This window comes from Halichoerus grypus, chromosome 4 (genome assembly GCF_964656455.1).
Source record: "Halichoerus grypus chromosome 4, mHalGry1.hap1.1, whole genome shotgun sequence".
Classification (NCBI taxonomy): Eukaryota; Metazoa; Chordata; class Mammalia; order Carnivora; family Phocidae; genus Halichoerus; species Halichoerus grypus.
This window is the reverse complement of record NC_135715.1, coordinates 166,590,654-166,608,888: the sequence shown is the minus strand read 5'-3', so window position 1 is coordinate 166,608,888 and position 18,235 is coordinate 166,590,654. Positions and strand designations below refer to the sequence as shown.

General features: G+C 37.5%; 1 protein-coding gene across 11 annotated transcripts in view; it reads right to left on the bottom strand.

The window, feature by feature from the left end:
* The window catches only part of PIKFYVE (phosphoinositide kinase, FYVE-type zinc finger containing), a 77,047-nt gene that overhangs the window by 31,466 nt on the left and 27,346 nt on the right, over positions 1–18,235 (bottom strand). For 9 of the 11 annotated variants that reach the window (XR_013447355.1, XM_078071251.1, XM_036070890.2 and 6 more), the window contains 11 exons: positions 17,922–18,033; positions 16,164–16,311; positions 15,461–15,628; positions 9,787–9,846; positions 7,939–8,068; positions 7,340–7,520; positions 6,625–6,699; positions 4,570–4,677; positions 2,681–2,821; positions 1,906–2,032; positions 468–1,627 (listed from right to left, as the gene is read on the bottom strand). Coding sequence is in view for 10 of the 11 variants with exons in the window: in XM_078071251.1 (XP_077927377.1) it covers positions 468–1,627; positions 1,906–2,032; positions 2,681–2,821; positions 4,570–4,677; positions 6,625–6,699; positions 7,340–7,520; positions 7,939–8,068; positions 9,787–9,846; positions 15,461–15,628; positions 16,164–16,311; positions 17,922–18,033 (2,410 nt within the window). In the remaining variant the exon portion in view is untranslated. Of the gene's footprint in view, positions 1–467; positions 1,628–1,905; positions 2,033–2,680; positions 2,822–4,569; positions 4,678–6,624; positions 6,700–7,339; positions 7,521–7,938; positions 8,069–9,786; positions 9,847–14,484; positions 15,629–16,163; positions 16,312–17,921; positions 18,034–18,235 lie in introns of those variants that run through there. The other 2 variants (XM_078071255.1, XM_078071258.1) reach the window with 2 other exon arrangements.

Here is an 18,235-nt window from a genome sequence, read left to right as displayed (position 1 = left end):
CAATTTCTGCTTAAAAAGAGTAAGGGCATGATCACCGTTAAGTAACATGAAGTGTTTTATGCTAAATAAATACGTCTGACATTTTCTAAAAACACATCCATTTTCTCCAGGAACCTTCCCTCTCGCTCCCTCTCACAAAGGACCAAGGACGCATCACACCACACCCAAGTCAGCCTGCCACAACTTTACTTAGCTCCACCCTTCCCCCTACCGCAAAGCTCTTCCTATACTTGACTGTCAGCTCAGCGTGAAAAGTTCAAAGCCCAGTTTCATTACTTGATACTCCTACTTCATACTTAAAGCAATACATAAGCCAACAGACTCAAGGCAAAAAAAGAAAAAAAAGGGTATAGGAAGAAATATTTACTAAATCTGCAATCTGTCATAGTTGTGTGGTTTTTTTTTTTTTAAACATGCACAGCACAGTTTTTCAACACGTTCTAAACGTGTACCCAAAGCGGCCTCACCTTTGTTGACCACAGCGTGTCATTCGGAATCAACCCTTTCTCTTCGTCACCCTCAATTTTGCTTCCTGATCTGCCGCCTGCCATACCAGTTGCTTCCTTTGAATAAGCAAACGGGTCTGCATTTTTCTGCTGAATTCTTCCTCCTCTGGCCCGATAATCAGCCAGCATTCTACCCAAGCTCTGGCTATCCCCAAGATGCTCAGCAATTCTAGTGCTCACTAGCTCGTGCGAGGGCAAGACTTGAATAGACTTGGCCTGAATGCTTCCATTCATGCCCTGAAGGCCGGAGAGATCCCTAAGCAGCTGCTTCTTCCGTCTGCTCTCCATTTCTTTGAACTCTTTATTGAGGAGAGGAGACCAATAAACCTGCTCTGCGAAATAATCTCGGGTAGAGCATCTCATCCCCTTTTCAGTCAGAAGGAAGGGCTCCCGGAATGTGATTACTGGGGAGATACAGAGGATCACGTCTTTCAATTCCTGTTTAAAGGCCAAAGAATAGGTCTTTCGTTTATCTTCTGAAGAGGTAACCTCCTCAGTAACATACAATCCAGTGTCGTCTTGTAAAGGGTCTCTAAAGGCTCTCATCTGGCTTTTGGGATCCTGAAGCTCATCCGCGTGCTGCAAGGGCTCTGGCTGCTCAATGCCCACGGCATCCTGTGGGTCGTCCACATGGAGCGGCAACAACGACTCTGGGACCGATGGAAAGAGAGCACAGGGGATAGCTGCCGCGCAAGCTGTTGTGGCATACTCTTGATGCTTCAAAGAGGCAACATCCTGTGTAGCGCTTTTATTTTCCTGGTCACCCTTCTCAAACACAATCCTTGATTCTAGCAAACTGCCATCATCGGAGGGCAGAAGCTCTGGAGGGAAGTCAGGCTCCCGGGGGAGGGGACTTCCGCCGAATGGCTCCTGGGCAGTCCCTTCATCCTCCCGTCCCTCAATCAGAGAATGGAAGGAAGGATTCTGGGTTAACGTAGGAGGCATAGCAAATTCATCCATGAGGAAGGAGATTTCTAGTTGAGAATGATAAGCTACACAGATCATAAAGATTAGGATTTCCTTAACTCGAGCCAGCTCATAATCAGAGCCTCCTCTAAGCTTGATTGTGCAACCCAGGTGCTGTGGACAGCCTTCAAAAAACATCAATGTTTTGGTTTGCTCTACAAATAAACATAAAGAAAGTTTAAGAAGACTTAGGTGGCAATCCGTAAGACCAAACAGAATTAATTCATTATCTTAACCTCTACAGGAGAAAAACCGTTAAGACCACAGTTGCCAATCCTCATCTAACCACTGCTCACAGATACTAGTATTATAACCAGATATTATTAACAGATATTAAATATTAGTAGGACAAAGTAAACATTGTAGTACTAATGAGTTTACTCATTTCCTCTTGTCCTCAATCCCAGGTGAATCTATGTTAAAGATCACTCACCACTAGGTAACTGAAACATCTGCATATAAAATTTGTGACAGGTGCCCAGGTGGGGTTTTGTAAGCAGCTGGTCCATCGACATTACTAAATCACCTTGGGTCATCCGACTGATGCGTTCTAAAACTTGCTAAAACACAGAAAAACATTACATTACAAAATTAAGAGGAGAATAAAATTCTTAGTAAATTTTTTCTGGAAAATAAAAATTTAGAAATAAACCTCACAATTTCCTTAATTTTAATTATATAATTTCCTTAATTTTAATTATATAACAATTTTTTTGATTCTAGATTAGACTACAATATATGCCCACAAAAACAAACCAGACTCATGTTAATAACATTATCAAAAGGTATTTAAGCATCATGCATTGGCACAGGATACTGGGGGGGGGAGGGTAGGGGGAAAATTTCCTAGAACTGGCCACTATTCTGGGTATAAGAGGGTAACTTTTCAAGAGAGAACATTTTCTACTTGTACAATTCCCTGAACAAAAAGAAAGCTCAACAAGGACTACTTATTAACTAATGTCTATTACACCTTTGGTCTTATAAACAACTATAATGAGCACTATATAATTAATTACACTTTCTTCCAGCCTGAGGTTCTCCAGTCTTAAATAATGAAATGGTTGTCATGCCTACTGTCCTACTTTCAATATATGGAACAGCAAATAGATAATCAAAGATCCCTGCATATCAATCATGCATACATATAAATTTAAAAACTGAGATTTTAAAAAATGATATAAAAATAGAAAAATAAGAACACTCACTGATTTTACATTAATGACCAAAGTAATGCCATGTTCTAGTAACATGTCTTGGGCAATCCGAGATACTGTTTTTTCAACTAGAACCAATGTGGGTCGAACGTCAACTATTCGCTGAACATAATTCTTCAAGAATTCCCTTTCCTGAGGAAAAAAACATCAAAACTATTATACCTGGTACAATTCAAGATCTAGAGATATTAAAATATCAGGACAGTTTGAATATTAATATAAATCTAAGCCTAAATTCTTTTCATCCACAAATAAGTCCATAAGCAAGGTACTTCAAACACAACCAAGAGTATTATTCATAATTCTGAACTGTTGGTTATGCTAAAAAGAGTTTTGGGGAAACTCTATTTTCTGACTCACTAATCTTAATTTGAAGGATTTTCAGTTCTTAATAACTTCTACTATGAAAGCCAAGAATCCAATTAGCTCTCAGAGGTTAAAAAAAAAAAAAAAGAATAAAAAAAATCTAACCTCATAACTCCCCAATGAAAGCAATTTCTAATTTTTTAATTATAGATTCCCCCATTGCGTTCTGAAATTAACCAGAGTAGCTCTTCTTTGGGTATCTGAGTTAATAACTCTCTAAAGATGCTATTTCACCTTCTTCCTCATTTCAATCTCCCAGCAGATCATATTCTACCCAGAACAGCTAGAGTTAAAGATCTAAAACTTAACACTTAATTGCTTGATGAAGGTTTATTTTCAAAGCAAATGAGTATTGTTAAGTAACAACCAGAACTAACACAATACAAATCACTGTTTTATAAAATTCCTGGGCTCCACACAGGAGACACCTGAATATACGAGCACGTCTGTCACTTCTGGTCCATACGCCCAAAGTGTGTTCTGAGCAAGTCTGTATTTATGGTGAGTGCCACGAGATGGATGAGCCTATTTCTGAATGAACCTGCCATGATGGAGTATATCTCTACCTTCCTCTGCTTTACTGACAGAAATTGGACATTTTCAAAATCTCCCATTATTAACAAAACGGATTTTTTTTCCCTTGAAATGTGTTAATTTCCTACTCTACTTACTACATGGTAATTTAACAGCATTTTAAATGATATTATTTGTGCAGCTTCAAAAGTATACCTAGAAGAAGTTGATTTTTTTAAATTTCTGGGCTTTGGCACAGGAATGGCAAATACACTTCCTCTCAGTCCCAACTATAATCAACTGCCATGATTGTACATGAAGCACCTGTTCCAAAGGAGGTCTGGGCCAGGGCCAGCAAGGAAAGAAGATCGGGGAGTAGGCCATGAGCACAGAGCAGAGCAGTGCCAGCTTTGTGAAGACTCTGAAGCCAAAGGCTCCTTATCTCCTTGCCCTTTGCTTTTCCTCCTCCTTCTGATTCCAGGCAAACTTTGTTTATCGTGCTTTGCTCTACTGTGCTCTGCAGATACTGCATCTCTTGCAAATTGAAGGTTTGTGGAGACACTATGTCAAACAGGTCTACTGGCACCATTTTTCCAACGGCATTTGCTCACTTCGTATCTGTGTCACATTTTGGTAATTCTCACGGTTTTTTACACTTTTCCATTATTATTATATTTGTTAGGGTAATCTGTAATCAGTGATTATGAACAACCCCCTGAAAGCTTAGATGATGGCTAGCACTTTTTAGCAATAAAGTGTTTCTAAATTAAGGTATATATTTATTTTAGATATAATGCTATTTGCATACTTATTAGCCTACAGTACAGTGTAAACATAGCTTTTATATGCACCGGGAGACCAAACAAGTCATTTGACATGCTTTATGGCAATACTGGCTTTATTGCAGTGGTCTGGAACCAAACCTGCAATCTCTCTGAGTTTGCAAGCACCATAGTACAGAAAGATCCCTCCAGATCATTGTTTCAGTAAGAAGTCCTTACCTGAAGCACAATAGGATCAATGCAAGTAAATTTAGTTTCTTCTCTGTAGAGATACTCAATGGAACACTTCAACAGAAGAATTTTGGGATTTTTAATACAAGAATTCATCTACAAAACATGAAATGTGTTAAAAGCTTTTAAAGTTTGCACTTTATAGACCTTCTCTAATCGTATCTTTAAAGTCATACTGTGTATAATTCCTCCTAAATAGACTATCTCCTTATATTTGTATGGAAATACTCTTATTTAGTTCTTTTGTGGTATTCTCTTACATATTTTTTCAAAACAAATTGCTCAGAGCCATGCAGACTTCCTCAAAAACTGGCTTTGTTTCACTAATTCTATTTTAACCTAATCCTCTACACTCTTAAAAGTTTTTATCCTGTCTTTAAAGAAAGGGGCTTAAAGACAGGATACCTCATGAACTTGTAGAGATCAGTAACTTTAAAAGCATAATTTAACCTTTCTAAAATTCAAGAAGGAGAAAGGAGGGAGAAAAGAATTAAAACACCTCCTGAATAGATTCCAAGCAGTGATACATTGGCAAGCAAACTGGGTAACAAGAAGGCAAAAAGGAAAACCTTAAAGTGTATCCAGAAGTGCGGACTCAAACAATATACCCTAACTATGCAACTAAAGCCACAGGCAGAGCAGCCCAGGCCCTGCAGTGGAGGTTTCAGACTGACTGTGCTTATACACTCCAAACTTGCAAATGGCCTAAAATAATGAACGCGTCAGTTGGGGAACTACATTTAGGGACTTTTTTTTTAGCAACTACAAATTAAAGATAAATATGGTCAATGGAGCAAGACAGTCATTCATGCATATGTTTCTACCACTCCCACATACAATTTTCAACTCTGGAGATGAACTCAACATACTTTCCTCTTAATTCTATAGAGATCATTTAATTTGGCGTAAATTACTACCTTGATGGGTAATGTGCCGGTTTTAATAAGATACTATGTAGATATAATGACATTGGATCAAATCCAAACATAGTTTTATTTATCTATGGTCACTAACAATTTTTGGGAGGCTTCATGCCTTACAGAAAAATGAATTAATCTCTGCTTAGAAAAGAGTGAAAATAGGACTGTAGTTCACCCATCAGGTTGCTCAGGCTAGAAATCTACCTGAGCTCTCAAATGTAACCAAACCGTTATCTCCAGAGGTGGGGGTCAGGGCATCTCTATTTGCAGTGAGTTCCCAGAGTGATGTGGAAGCACAGCAAGTTTGAGAGCACTGCTAGACTGATGGTTTTTCAAAACGTGAGGACCAACCAATGACACTGGAAACACGCACAGTGCCTACTTTAAAAGCAGCCCCACACTCCCACTCCCTTATAATGAATGAGAATTTCTAGGGGTTGGGCTTAGGAATCTACGTATTTACCAAGGTCCACAGCAGACCCTGATGTACCAAGCACTTTGAGAATCAGTGGCCTTCAGGATAAAGTTCAAGACCCTTAGTGGGATACAAAGCCCCTTGCCTGCTTCCTCCAGCCTCATCTCCTTTCTCATCTTGCACCTTAGGATCTCAGAGATTCCTTAATACACCAGGTTATTTCACCCCATTCCTTTGTGCTAGTGCTAGAAAGAGGCCTCAGCCTGAAGGCAAAGATCACAAAGGTGAGAAGGATAACAGAACACCAGTGATAGTTCTACAGCTCAGCCCTAGAAGAGAGAACAAAGTTTTAAAAGTTTTAAAATGCTAGGCCTCTGGAAGGACTCCAGTCTATTAGAGAAACCTTGTCTCCCAAAGATGTGGCAGGTCAAGGAAGAAATGATACCAGTACCCTATCATTCTGTTGGTCTGGAAGCCTGACCCATCCTCTCCCTTCTTTTGTCTCATGAATTCCTATTATCCAAAACCTAATCATCATCAGCTCTGAAGACCCTACCCGAACCTCCAAAATTTCACCCCTATAGCAGACATTGCTAATTGCTCCTTGATATCCATTCTCCTTCTCTCCTATGATTAGGGTACCCCAACTTGTTGGCTTGGTACACAGTCACAATTTGCTGAACTTCACTGTTGAAGAGATCACATTACCTTTTTATGTGCAATATTTTTGGTACAAACAAATCCATTGACAACCACAGAATCAAACTTCTTTCCACCTGGAATCTAATGAAATAAGAAAACAAAACTCAATGATATATTATTAGAATCCAGTCAGATAGATGCTATTATTTATTTCCATATTTAATTTTAACTATTATGGAATCAAATCAGAACAGAAAGTTCCAGGATATAATTCTTTCTTTCAACCAATAATTAATGAGATCTAGCATGACTATTTTCCCACCTCCCACTCTCTACGCTCTTATCTGGTACTCTAAAATACCCATATGACTGACCAAATTGGCAATTAAAACCATTACTAAATCAAATGTCATAGGCAAAAAATACATATAGGCCTCCACTATCTAAAAAAGGCAATTACCCACTGCTTTTCCTTAAAACAGTGACAGTAATCTGTGGGAAGAGGTATTCTCATAGATGACGTGTCAAGAAAAAGGAAGCAAAAAGGGAAGAAACCACATTTGTTTGGTTTCCCACTCCATGCCCAAGTCACCCCCTTCCATTCACCTCTCATTTCCTATGGGTGGCTTCTATGACATCTAAGTGCACTGCTAACAAACAGCAGACAGAAAAACCTCCCACTCCCTACTTAGAACCCCTTTTAGATTACCGTTAAGAGACAAATTACTACCAGGCCCACCCTATCAGTTCCGAGCATTAGAAAAGCATTAGCAGAGCTCACTTTTTTAATATGGACAAACTGACGGATATCCATGTCATCGTCCCGATTCTTGACATCCGGTCGAACTGTCTGAACAACCTGGCAGACCAGTGATACAATGATGTCCCTCCAAGATGGTGACAATGACTCATTATGGAGCAACTGTTGGAGTAGTGCCATCATGTGGTTATGATTAGCTGAACTACAAAAATGTCACAAGAAAGAAGTTTGCATAGTTAATACTGCCAGAGATAATAATTTTGAAGATGCAATAAGCAGTCTACAAAGAAACAGCATATGAATTATGGCTCAAAGACAGGATCTTCTTGAGCCAATCGTATTTCATCTGTACCTTAATGATTTTGCACATGAATGAAATCTGTATCTTCAATTAAGATAACCCCTTTAATTCAACTAAATTTTAACATATAAATTACAACTGGGACAGACAATCACAATTTAAGACTCTCGTTTTATAAGAAATTTCATCAGAACAGGCTTTATTTCCTAAGTAATCTTAGTATTTTTGACTTTATGAGGAAGAAGAACTAGGCATAATGCATCAAGTCATTGAAAATTATAAAAATGGAAAATTAACATCAAAAAGCTCACTGCCTTACAGCAACCTCTCCATGGCTTGTTTCTCTCCATTCTCCTCCCTCAGCAGCTCCAGGTTGTTGTGATGCCAGCCCAAAGGTGTGAAAGGCAGCTCTTTGGATTTCTCCTCAACCCGACGATTAAATAAGGATTCTAAGTGTAAAATAAGAAATTGTACTTCACTGTTATGTTTTATGCCATGTACTTAATAGATTTATAAAGTGCAAATTTATCTTTTTAAGTTTTTAAACTCAGCCAATTCAAATTGCTGGTGTAAAAAAGGCAAGGACATGTGTAAATACACAAAAAAATTAAGTGTGAGTTCGATCATCAATATTTACGACAGCCAAAATGACTAGGACTCTCAAGCCAATAATTACAAAGACAGCTTCTGAAAAACAAAAGAGATTTTTACAGTCCTTTTATTTCATTGGGAACATTCGAAAAGAAGGGGGCTGCCCTTCCCTGTAAAATCACAAACTAAAAACTGCATTCAACAGAACTCTGAATGCTGGTAGAACGACATGTGACAGTGTGGGTGCTGAACTTTAAAGAGGAAAGCTCAGCCCTGAAACGTCTCAACCAGTACAGGACAGTGTAGACAGTCTATTCAGACAATTCTTTATAGTGTTTCTTTCTCAATATTAGAACAAAGTCCTTTTTTTAAGCAAAACTTTTATAAATCAGACCCAAAAATGAACTATAAAAAAATATTAAAACATGATAAATAACAATTTACGTAAATTTTTGTAAAATCTCTAAGTTTTTAAAAAGAATGAAAATGCATCTAGACAAAAAACAGACTGTATTAAAAGGTTTGCAGAAAGGAAGGGCGCCTGGATGGCTCAGTCTGTTAAGTGTCGGCCTTCGGCTCAGGTCATGATCCCAGGGTCCTGGGATGAGTCCCACATAGGGCTCCCTATTCAGCGGGGAGTCTGCTTCTCTGTCCTTCTCCCTCTGTGTGTGTGCTCTGTCTCTCTCTCTCAAATAAATAAAATCTTAAAAAAAAGCTTTGCAAAAAGGATGCTCACTATACAATTACTGAAACATGTGACTGAATAAATGGAAAGAGGTGGGAAATGCTTACAAAAATTCTCTAATCCTTCCCCCTCTTAAAGCAAACCAAACAAAAAAAGCTTTCAACCGAACAGTCCAGCACTACAAAATAAAGCATATGTTCATGATATGAGGTACAAAAAACTGTATACTTTAATTATGTAAACAGCTAGCCTATATAAACTCCTAGTTGAACCAGATGTTCAGAGATGAATTGAGAAACACTGCTAAGTTATGACAACTTATCTGAGGTCTGAGCTGTGGAGTGTTATGAACTAATTACATACGTCTTTACTCCACAGTAAGCGAAGTAGGGACAGTGTAAGAGAAGGCTGTCTTCTTCTGTACTGCCTTTTGTCCCCAAGAAATTAATCAGCAAAGTTAGTTCTTTATCTCTATTTCCCCATTTCTCTTTCCAATTCCACAGGGCAGGCAGCGTCCTCAAATGGATGAGATCTCTCTGGGGGCTTTTTGAGAAGTTTGAGAATCCTTGATGATATGTGTATCGATACTTAACATTATATTCATGATTTGGAAAGCATAAACTATGCCTTTCAAAGAATAAAATTCAAATTCAATTTAAAGCTTTTAAACAATTGCTTTTCAGATCAGATATCTTCTCTCAAGCCAAGTCCAAGTTTATATTCTTGATTACCGATATTCTCAGAGCTACTATACATATAAAAACTGTGTTCCTATAGTACTAAACTAATCAAATTTATTTTCAGTACCTACTCTGTGCCAATCAATGTGCTAGGCCCTAAGTACACCCTTACAAATAAGACCATCCCATGTACAGCTTTTGATAAAATTACCTTTGATGAAGGCATCACTTATCGAGAGTTGTTGTCCTCCATTGTCAGAAATCAAATACTCTGCATACCAGGAAGAGAGCAGAGGAGGAAGAAAAGGAGAGACTTATGACTGAAACATGCCAGCATAATTATACAGAGAACACACCTACACACAAAGTATTACTCATACTAAACCCAACACTGCCCAGCCAATTGAAGAAAGCTTTAGGCGAAAATGCATCTTTATACTTATTCCACACACTTCAAACCAAACTATAACAGACTTGAATAATAAAACTCAACAGAACCTTGAAGCAGTAACATCAGATAATCTTTAACAGATTGCTTTTCCCTTATCAAAGCTGAACCAGTTTATAAAAACTGAGATCTTTAGTAATTTAGGTATGACAAGCCTAAAAAGTTACACTATTTTTCTCATGTATAACTGTATGACTTCACAAATAATCACTCTGTCTATATACAGAATAGTTTATAGAGAAGCCACCTGAAAAAATATATAAGGTGTTTTTTTTTTTTTTCCAAATTTCAGACTAAATGCTATAAAGCAAATTAATACAGAAGTGACACTGGCAGGGAATAAAGATTTAAATCATCAGGATTTTTATGAGCTTTCAAATTAGGGTTTCAGTTTTTCAAAATTCTAACTAAACACTGCCAAATAGTTGCCATAACTGAATACACACTGTGTTCTTTTAGAACTTTTAGAATGTTACTTTTCTCACAAGTGAAACTTATTCTTTACTTCCGCATGAACTTTTCTTTGCATCCCTGACCAAGCATAGCTCAAGTGAGGTTCTTTCTACTATGCAAACGATACAATGTATTTTAAGCCTTTTAAAATAAAGGTTCTCCACAAAATTCTTTCCAAGTAGATTTCACTTATAACAAATGAGCTTCAGAAGATGCTATGTTTATAAGCTAAAATGTGCATCCTTTCAACAAGAAAGCAGAGAAAAAGTTTTACATTGGAAATTCAAAGTGTACCATGCCAAATACAATAAATCAAGTATGTAGACAAATAAAAACAGATGTTATACTTTATTCCTACACCTCCCACACAGAAATGAATAATGCCAATCTGTTCAACTAACATATTGGCTTTACAAGCTTTACTTTTCATACTAAAGATTAAGTATATATATGTATATACATATATATATATATATGATGATGATGATTTTCAAACATACAGAAAATCCTGTATCCCCTTCACCTAGATTTAACAATTGTTAACGTTCCGTATCTGATTTCTCTCTACATATATGTATGCATTTTTCCCCAACCATTTGAAGTTACACACATCATGACACTTGACGACTAATCCTTCATCATACATTTCATAAGAATAAGGGCACTCTTCTCTACAGCCACAATACCATTTACATACTTGAGAAAATTGACAATGTCTTCAAAAAAAAAAAAAAGGAAATTGACAATGTCTTAATATGATGAAATTAGTGCATATTCTTCAAATTTATCTAACTGTCCCCAAAATGCTTTAATAAATTTTTTGCCTCAAACCTGGATCCAATAAGGTTCATACGCTACAGTTCCTTCATTCTATTGTAGTCCAAAGCAAACCCCCTTCCTTTTTACTTTGTCATGATATTGAATTTTGAAAGAACCCAGGCCAAATGTCCTGTGGAATGTCCCATTTTCTGGATTCGATTAGACTGTTTCCGTATGGTGCTGTTTAACTTGCTCCTACAGGTTTTCCTGTAAATGGGAAGTAAGATCTAGAAGCTTATGGAAGCTATGATTTTCCCCTCTCTAGGTTCTACTCACTGATTTGTCAAGAATGGTTCAGATCCTGCTTGCAAAACATAACAAAATGTATTTTAATTGTACAACTCTCCAAGTTTTACCAATAGTGAAAAACTAATCAAGCAAGATCGCAATGTTCCAGTTTTACAAGTTTATGAAAATGAGGGGTTTGCTTACATAAGGTAAAAAATACCAGATTTTTTTTAAGTACAGATATGTAAATCATTTTTAGAAATCCAAATTTCCTCAGCCTTGGAAGATAAAAGATGATTCCTAAGAAAGTATTTTATAAATATTACCCTTAACTTCAATGGAAAGATAAAAACCACCAATTCCCACTTAACATTCTAAAAGGAAGGAAAACAGGAGGCAGAGGAGTGTATTACTCTTTCACCTCACTACCAGTTTACTCTGACAATCTTTACTTTCTGGTAATCAGTGTTAGTCTTAACTACAATGCGGAAAAAATACATTATTGTACTTCAACATCACAAGAAAAACAGAAAATGAACAATTCTTGTTAGTATGCTAAAAACTAACAGGAGAGAACTGTGAAAGCCAGAAACATTTATCAAGGGAATTAAAAAGGCCTTAAATTTTAGACTCTCTAGGTTGCACATGACCTATGCCCTACAACATAACCTGTGAGCATCCCTTTCCTGTTCCTATCAGGTTACTCTTTCAATATTTGGCACAACCATTACACAAAGTACAAATCTATATGTTATATTAATAGTGACATCACTAAGTTCTCACATTTGCCAAACACACTAATAATCTTTTTACGTGTGTGTTTTTTTTTTATAGAGAGACTCATAGAGACTCCAGAACCTGTGCTTTTAAAAGGTAAATATAACTACTGCCTATAACTCCCTCTTTAACATATTTCAAGTGTGAAACTGTCCTCTTTGTCTACAAGGTTACTGAGACCATTAAATGTCTTATTAACATAAAAGACAACAGTATCTACCATAGTCTCCTGAGCTAACAATCTCACACCACCATAAAAGAAGGAATGGGATTGTTATGAAAAGATTTATTTTAGTTAACCAACACGGGTGCCCAGTCACCACCAAGCCCTTTTCTAAATACCACAGTACATCCTCTTAATTTTTTTCTACAATTTTGCCAACTTCCAATGTCAAATTGAGAACCTGTTTTTTACAAAATTTTAATGCTTCTGTCACTACAATCATCTGAACCATAATTCTCCAAAGATAACAAACTCTGGCCCCATGATCACAGCTCCAAATTCTTTCAATAATCTGGCATATATTTTGCCTGAACCTGGCAAAAGACTTATTTAAAGTAATCAGGCATTCTCTAACCTCTCTTCATTATCTTGGACTTCACTTTCCTTTTAACCATATATATTCTTTCCTGATAAAATTACCTTGATGGGGGAGACGGGGAGAAGCTTCAATTAATATTACATCACCTTCCCCAGAATATTGCCCTAATTTTCTTTCATTGTTCCACAATTTAAAAAACCTTTTCTGAGATGTCCTTGGCATTTACTCCATCCATCAGTGCAAGCTGGACTTCTGCTAGCCTGTCTTTTTTTTTTTAAAGTGCTGGCCCCCCTTTCAGATTTATCCTCATATGAAGTATCTCTCACAACTTCTGTAGACAATCTTTTTAAAGGGTTGAGGGAAGAGAAGAGAGGTTGCAGACGAGTCATGGTGATTTTTTCAACTACGGATGCTTCCCCTTTAAATTTCCTTAGGGATACAATTTGAGGTTGTACTGTACACATGTCAGTATTGAAGCTTCCTGTTCCATTCCTCTCTCAACATTAGGAAGTCAGGCATCCTAAAGCAAATTGCCCAACTGTGCTCCACAGCCCATCTTTTGCTATTCTGAATACTATGACGACAGGTCACTTTCTTCACGGCTTTCATAATTTTCTAACCTTCCAAGACATGAAATCATCATGTCAAAAATGTATTTCATGCTCTACTTTCAGCAAAACGAAGCTGCACTGCCCACACGTGTCCGAAGGACAGATATCCTCCATCACAACAGATGCCACCTCTGACCCACATCTATGATTTCTATTACAAAAGCATCACGCACTATGCTCCAGGAGACCAGACTATAGTTCATCTCGCCCAAGTGTCATGTCTACTCCAATGTCCTTTCACACTCACCCAAATGTTCTCCACCATGCTTACCATTTGTTTTGAGGATTCCCATAAAGATATGTATCTTACTCATGTTGAATGCTAGTCAAGTCTACTCTTTTACTGCATCTCTAAATTTCTGTTTTTTAATAAGATATTCCTTTTTATTACTACAACTCTTTTTGTTGTTGGTTCAATTTTTTATTTAAATTCCAATTAATTAATATATAGTATAATATTAATGTCAGGAGTAGAATTTAGTGATTATCGGTCATTTACATGTAACACCCAGTGCTCATTACAAATGCCCTCCCTAATACCCATCCCCCACTTAGCACATCCCCTGCCCACCTCCCCTCCAGCACCTCTCAGATTGTTCTCTATCATTAAGTCTGTTTTATGGTTTGCCTCTCTCTTTTTTTCCCCCCTATTACTATAACTCTTAAAAGCCTTTTTACCACATCTTGAGGATAATGGTTAATATTGACAACCGTCAGAAATTTGTTATAGAAATGGGAGTTTGTTTCCAATTATTTTAGAACAGATGTTTAGGTTCAAAGCTTCTCTTTTCTGACCATATTTTTAGACTCAAAATAGGAAGTAGCAAGGAATTAGACAAGCATTTCCAATCTAAGGAAACAATTCAACTTTAGAGAGCTAAATGTTAAAAATCCAAACTCCAGGTGAAATCACAAAATAAATGGTTTCATCTTTATAATGATTTTTTAGTTACTACAACATAATGAAATCTCACAATTACTTATTTACTTATGTATTTTTTATTTATTTAATTTTACATAATGCCTCTTTAGGGCTAAAATTCAATTTGGCTTTTAGTTATAGCCAACAGAGTAAACCTCGACATCCATTTTTAAAAAGCATTTCATTTTTTACATAATGCTATATTGGACTTTAGCAATAATTTATTTTTCCTTTTATACCAATGTCTTCTGAATATGGTCATTATTATTTTTGAGTCAGTAGAATAAACCCTCAAATAAGACAACTAAAATTATCAAATTCACTGTGTATTACTCAGAGAAGAAACCTTTTTTATAAATATGGCACATACATCACAAGCATTTTTTTTTTTGAACTGGACACAAGAATGGTATTTTATTTATTAACAACAGAAAATATAATTACTGCGTGGCCTGGGAATACACATGAGAGTCTGATCAACACGACCCTTCCCTGCAGACAAACATCCATGAGAAGTTTCATCACGGTTAGAAACCATGGAAAAAATACAACAGTATCAGGAAAGAAATGTGTATCTTCGGTCTGATCTTTCCATAGCAAACATATAAAATCATAGTAGAAAGATGTTTTGGATTGTGTGTTTTCCCCCTACTATAGTTCAAGCACCTGAAAAGGTTTAGTGAAATACTACGTTACTGGTTAATAGCATAAGCAAGTACGCTTTAAAATGTTAAATAAAGAAAGAGAAATGAATAGAGCAGAACATCCATGTTATAAATGCAAAGAAATGCCACCTTGGAAGTTGCACATTATGCTAAGGGAAGAGCAGTAGTAGTAGTTCCTTTTAAAGACTACCAGCTTTAAATTGGGTGTGGTGGTACTGAGGGAGAAAACGAGAAATAAAAGGAACCAACCAAAAAAAGTGTGGGGAGGCAGTGTGGGGAAATGAGAAAGGGGGGAACAAGACCCACACCGAATCCCCTCCGCCACGAGGACAGAGGAAGCCAGGAGGACAGGCCGGTGTGAGATCGTGTGGCCCAGCTCTCCAGCCTGTGCCCGGATTCCAGATGGTGACTCCCTCCTACCTTTTTGGTCAGCAGGGTGAGGGGGCACATGTGGGTACTTGGAGGGCTTCTTGATATGGAAGTTCACGTTGTCCAGCTCCACGTTCAGGCTGATGGAAGCGGCTGAGTCACTGTCCACTGTGGACTGGAAGCTGCTGACTGATGTGCGCTTGCTAGGACTGGCAGAATCTTTTAGTGTCGGGGAGGGGAAAGAAATATAGGGAGAGGAGGGGAGTAAAAATGGGTTTCATCAGGGTATTGGAGGAAAGGAGAAAAATGTTCTTTTAATAGACAAGCCCAATGTGCAATACCAAAATGGATACAGTATTTTCATGTACTTCTGTGGAGACTTAATAAAATTGGAACACATTAAATATAAGATGAATTTTTAAGAGGGAGAAATATATTGGAGGTTCTGCAGAGAGAAAGTCTGATATCATAGTGAAGAGGTGAGAAAGTTGTCTGCTGCGATATTATTAGCTCAGAGTTATTTTTAAGCTGCTGCAAACTAGAGACTATGGCAAAATCTGAAAACGCCAGTAGCCTAACAAGTTGGTTTCTTAAGAAAATACTGTATCTAGAACAAGGATTGCTATCAGATGTTTAGTTGCTGCCATAAAACTTAAAGTAGGATTGTTTCAACTAAACAAACAAGACACTCATTTTATCATACATACACAGTAATGAGTCATACAAATTAAAATGTTAGAAAGTTTAAACTCACTAGTCAAATTATCGTCACCTTCTTCAGCTATCTGTTCCGTGTCACTGTCATCGAACTTTATGTCTTTAAACCAGGATGGCTCAGAGTGTCCTTCCACAGAGTTCACTGAGTCACTATCTGGAGAAGGGGTCTCAGAAAATTCCGTACTCTGGAAAGATCAAGACAAGATCCAAGTGATTCACTTTCAGTGCCAACTTTCAATGGCAACACTACAAATAAACTCTAGCCCAATACTTCTACAAAGCTAACACTGAATAAATTTACATAAAAATAAGCAAATTAATAGACACTAAGTTGTAAACCAGCATTAATGCTGATAATTCCACTCTGATAATTATAATTGTCATTAATCAGTAGGTTTAGGCAGCTTAATATGAGAAAACATAATATACATATTTTACAGTGTTTCATTTCATCCCTTTTAGTCCTGAGAGTAAACCTGGCTTAGAATTTATTCTAACCCTGTGCCAAGGCTAGGACACATTCTGGAAAACAACTATTAAATTTTAACAAATAGGGCGCCTGGGTGGCTCAGTTGGTTAAGCGACTGCCTTCGGCTCAGGTCATGATCCTGGAGTCCCTGGATCGAGTCCCGCATCGGGCTCCCTGCTCGGCAGGGAGTCTGCTTCTCCCTCTGACCCTCCCCCCTCTCATGTGCTTGCTCTCTCTCATTCTCTCTCTCTCAAATAAATAAATTAAAAAAAAAAAAAAAAAAAAAAAAAATAAATTTTAACAAATAATACCACACCAGTCTTTTTGGTCGTTTGTCTTTTCTAACCTTTGAGTTTCCAATTTTAGTTCACAAAGGTATTCCTAATTATATATATATATATATATAAAATTAACATAGACCAAAAGTGAAAGCTTATCTTTTTAAAAAGTTCTATCTTAGGGGCGCCTGGGTGGCTCAGTCGTTAAGCGTCTGCCTTCAGCTCAGGTCACGGTCCCAGGGTCCTGGGATCGAGCCCCGCATCGGGCTCCCTGCTCAGCAGGAAGCCTGCTTCTCCCTCTCCCACTCCCCCTGCTTGTGTCCCTCTCTCGCTGTGTCTCTGTCAAATAAATAATCATAATCTTTAAAAAAAAAAGTTCTATTTTAAATAATTTCTATTCCCTAATTAAAATAAAAAGATATATATAAATAATCATTGTTTTACCACTGCTATACAATTTAATACTGCTAATGTGTCAAAATCTACTGCATTGGGGATACTAAATTTTTTCAATCATTTTATTATATATTTATATACTCTCTTAGTCCTGAAAACACAGACATAGTGAAACTAAAAACCACTAAAGGTAAATGACAAGCAACTATATATAATACCATGAGGCCCAGCTCAAGAAAAGCCAAACCATGGGGCACCTGGGTGGCTCAGTCGTTAAGCGTCTGCCTTCAGCTCAGGTCATGACCCCTGGGTCCCAGGATCAAGCCCCGCATCGGGCTCCCCGCTCTTCGGGAAGCCTGCTTCTCCCTCTCCCACTCCCCTTGCTTGTGTTCCCTCTCTCGCTGTGTCTCTCTCTGTCAAATAAAGTCTTAAAAAAAAAGAAAAGCCAAACCAACTGGAAAGTGTCCAATTCCAACAGGTTTTTCATCACCCCTCCCTACCAAGTAAAAACATTTTTAACTTTCAAACAACAGGGAAAACATGTTAGGAAAATGTATCTCTGGCTAATTCAACGACTTTTTATTCCCACCGATGAAGAAAGACTTCACAACACACCAGCCATACTCTCGTCAGTGGTGACATGCAAAACTACCTGCAGTGGTCTGTACAGTGCATATTCGTCCCTGAAAAGCTGGTCGTGATGACTGACACAATCCAGCCAACGTCCATCAACCATTGCTTGTCCAATGGCTATAGCTTGTGCCCTGAATTAAGACCAACAAAAAAAAAAACTTTTAAAAGTCAGAGTAATTTCACAGGTACAAGATGAGATGCAAACTGAATTTTCTTCTGTTCTAATCAGCTGGAATTACAAATGGTCCGTCGATAGGTGAGGGGTAAAAACAAGTGAGACTTGAAGCTAAATTAAAAGATTTTCCCAAATACCAGAGTAAAGGAGAACCTGCT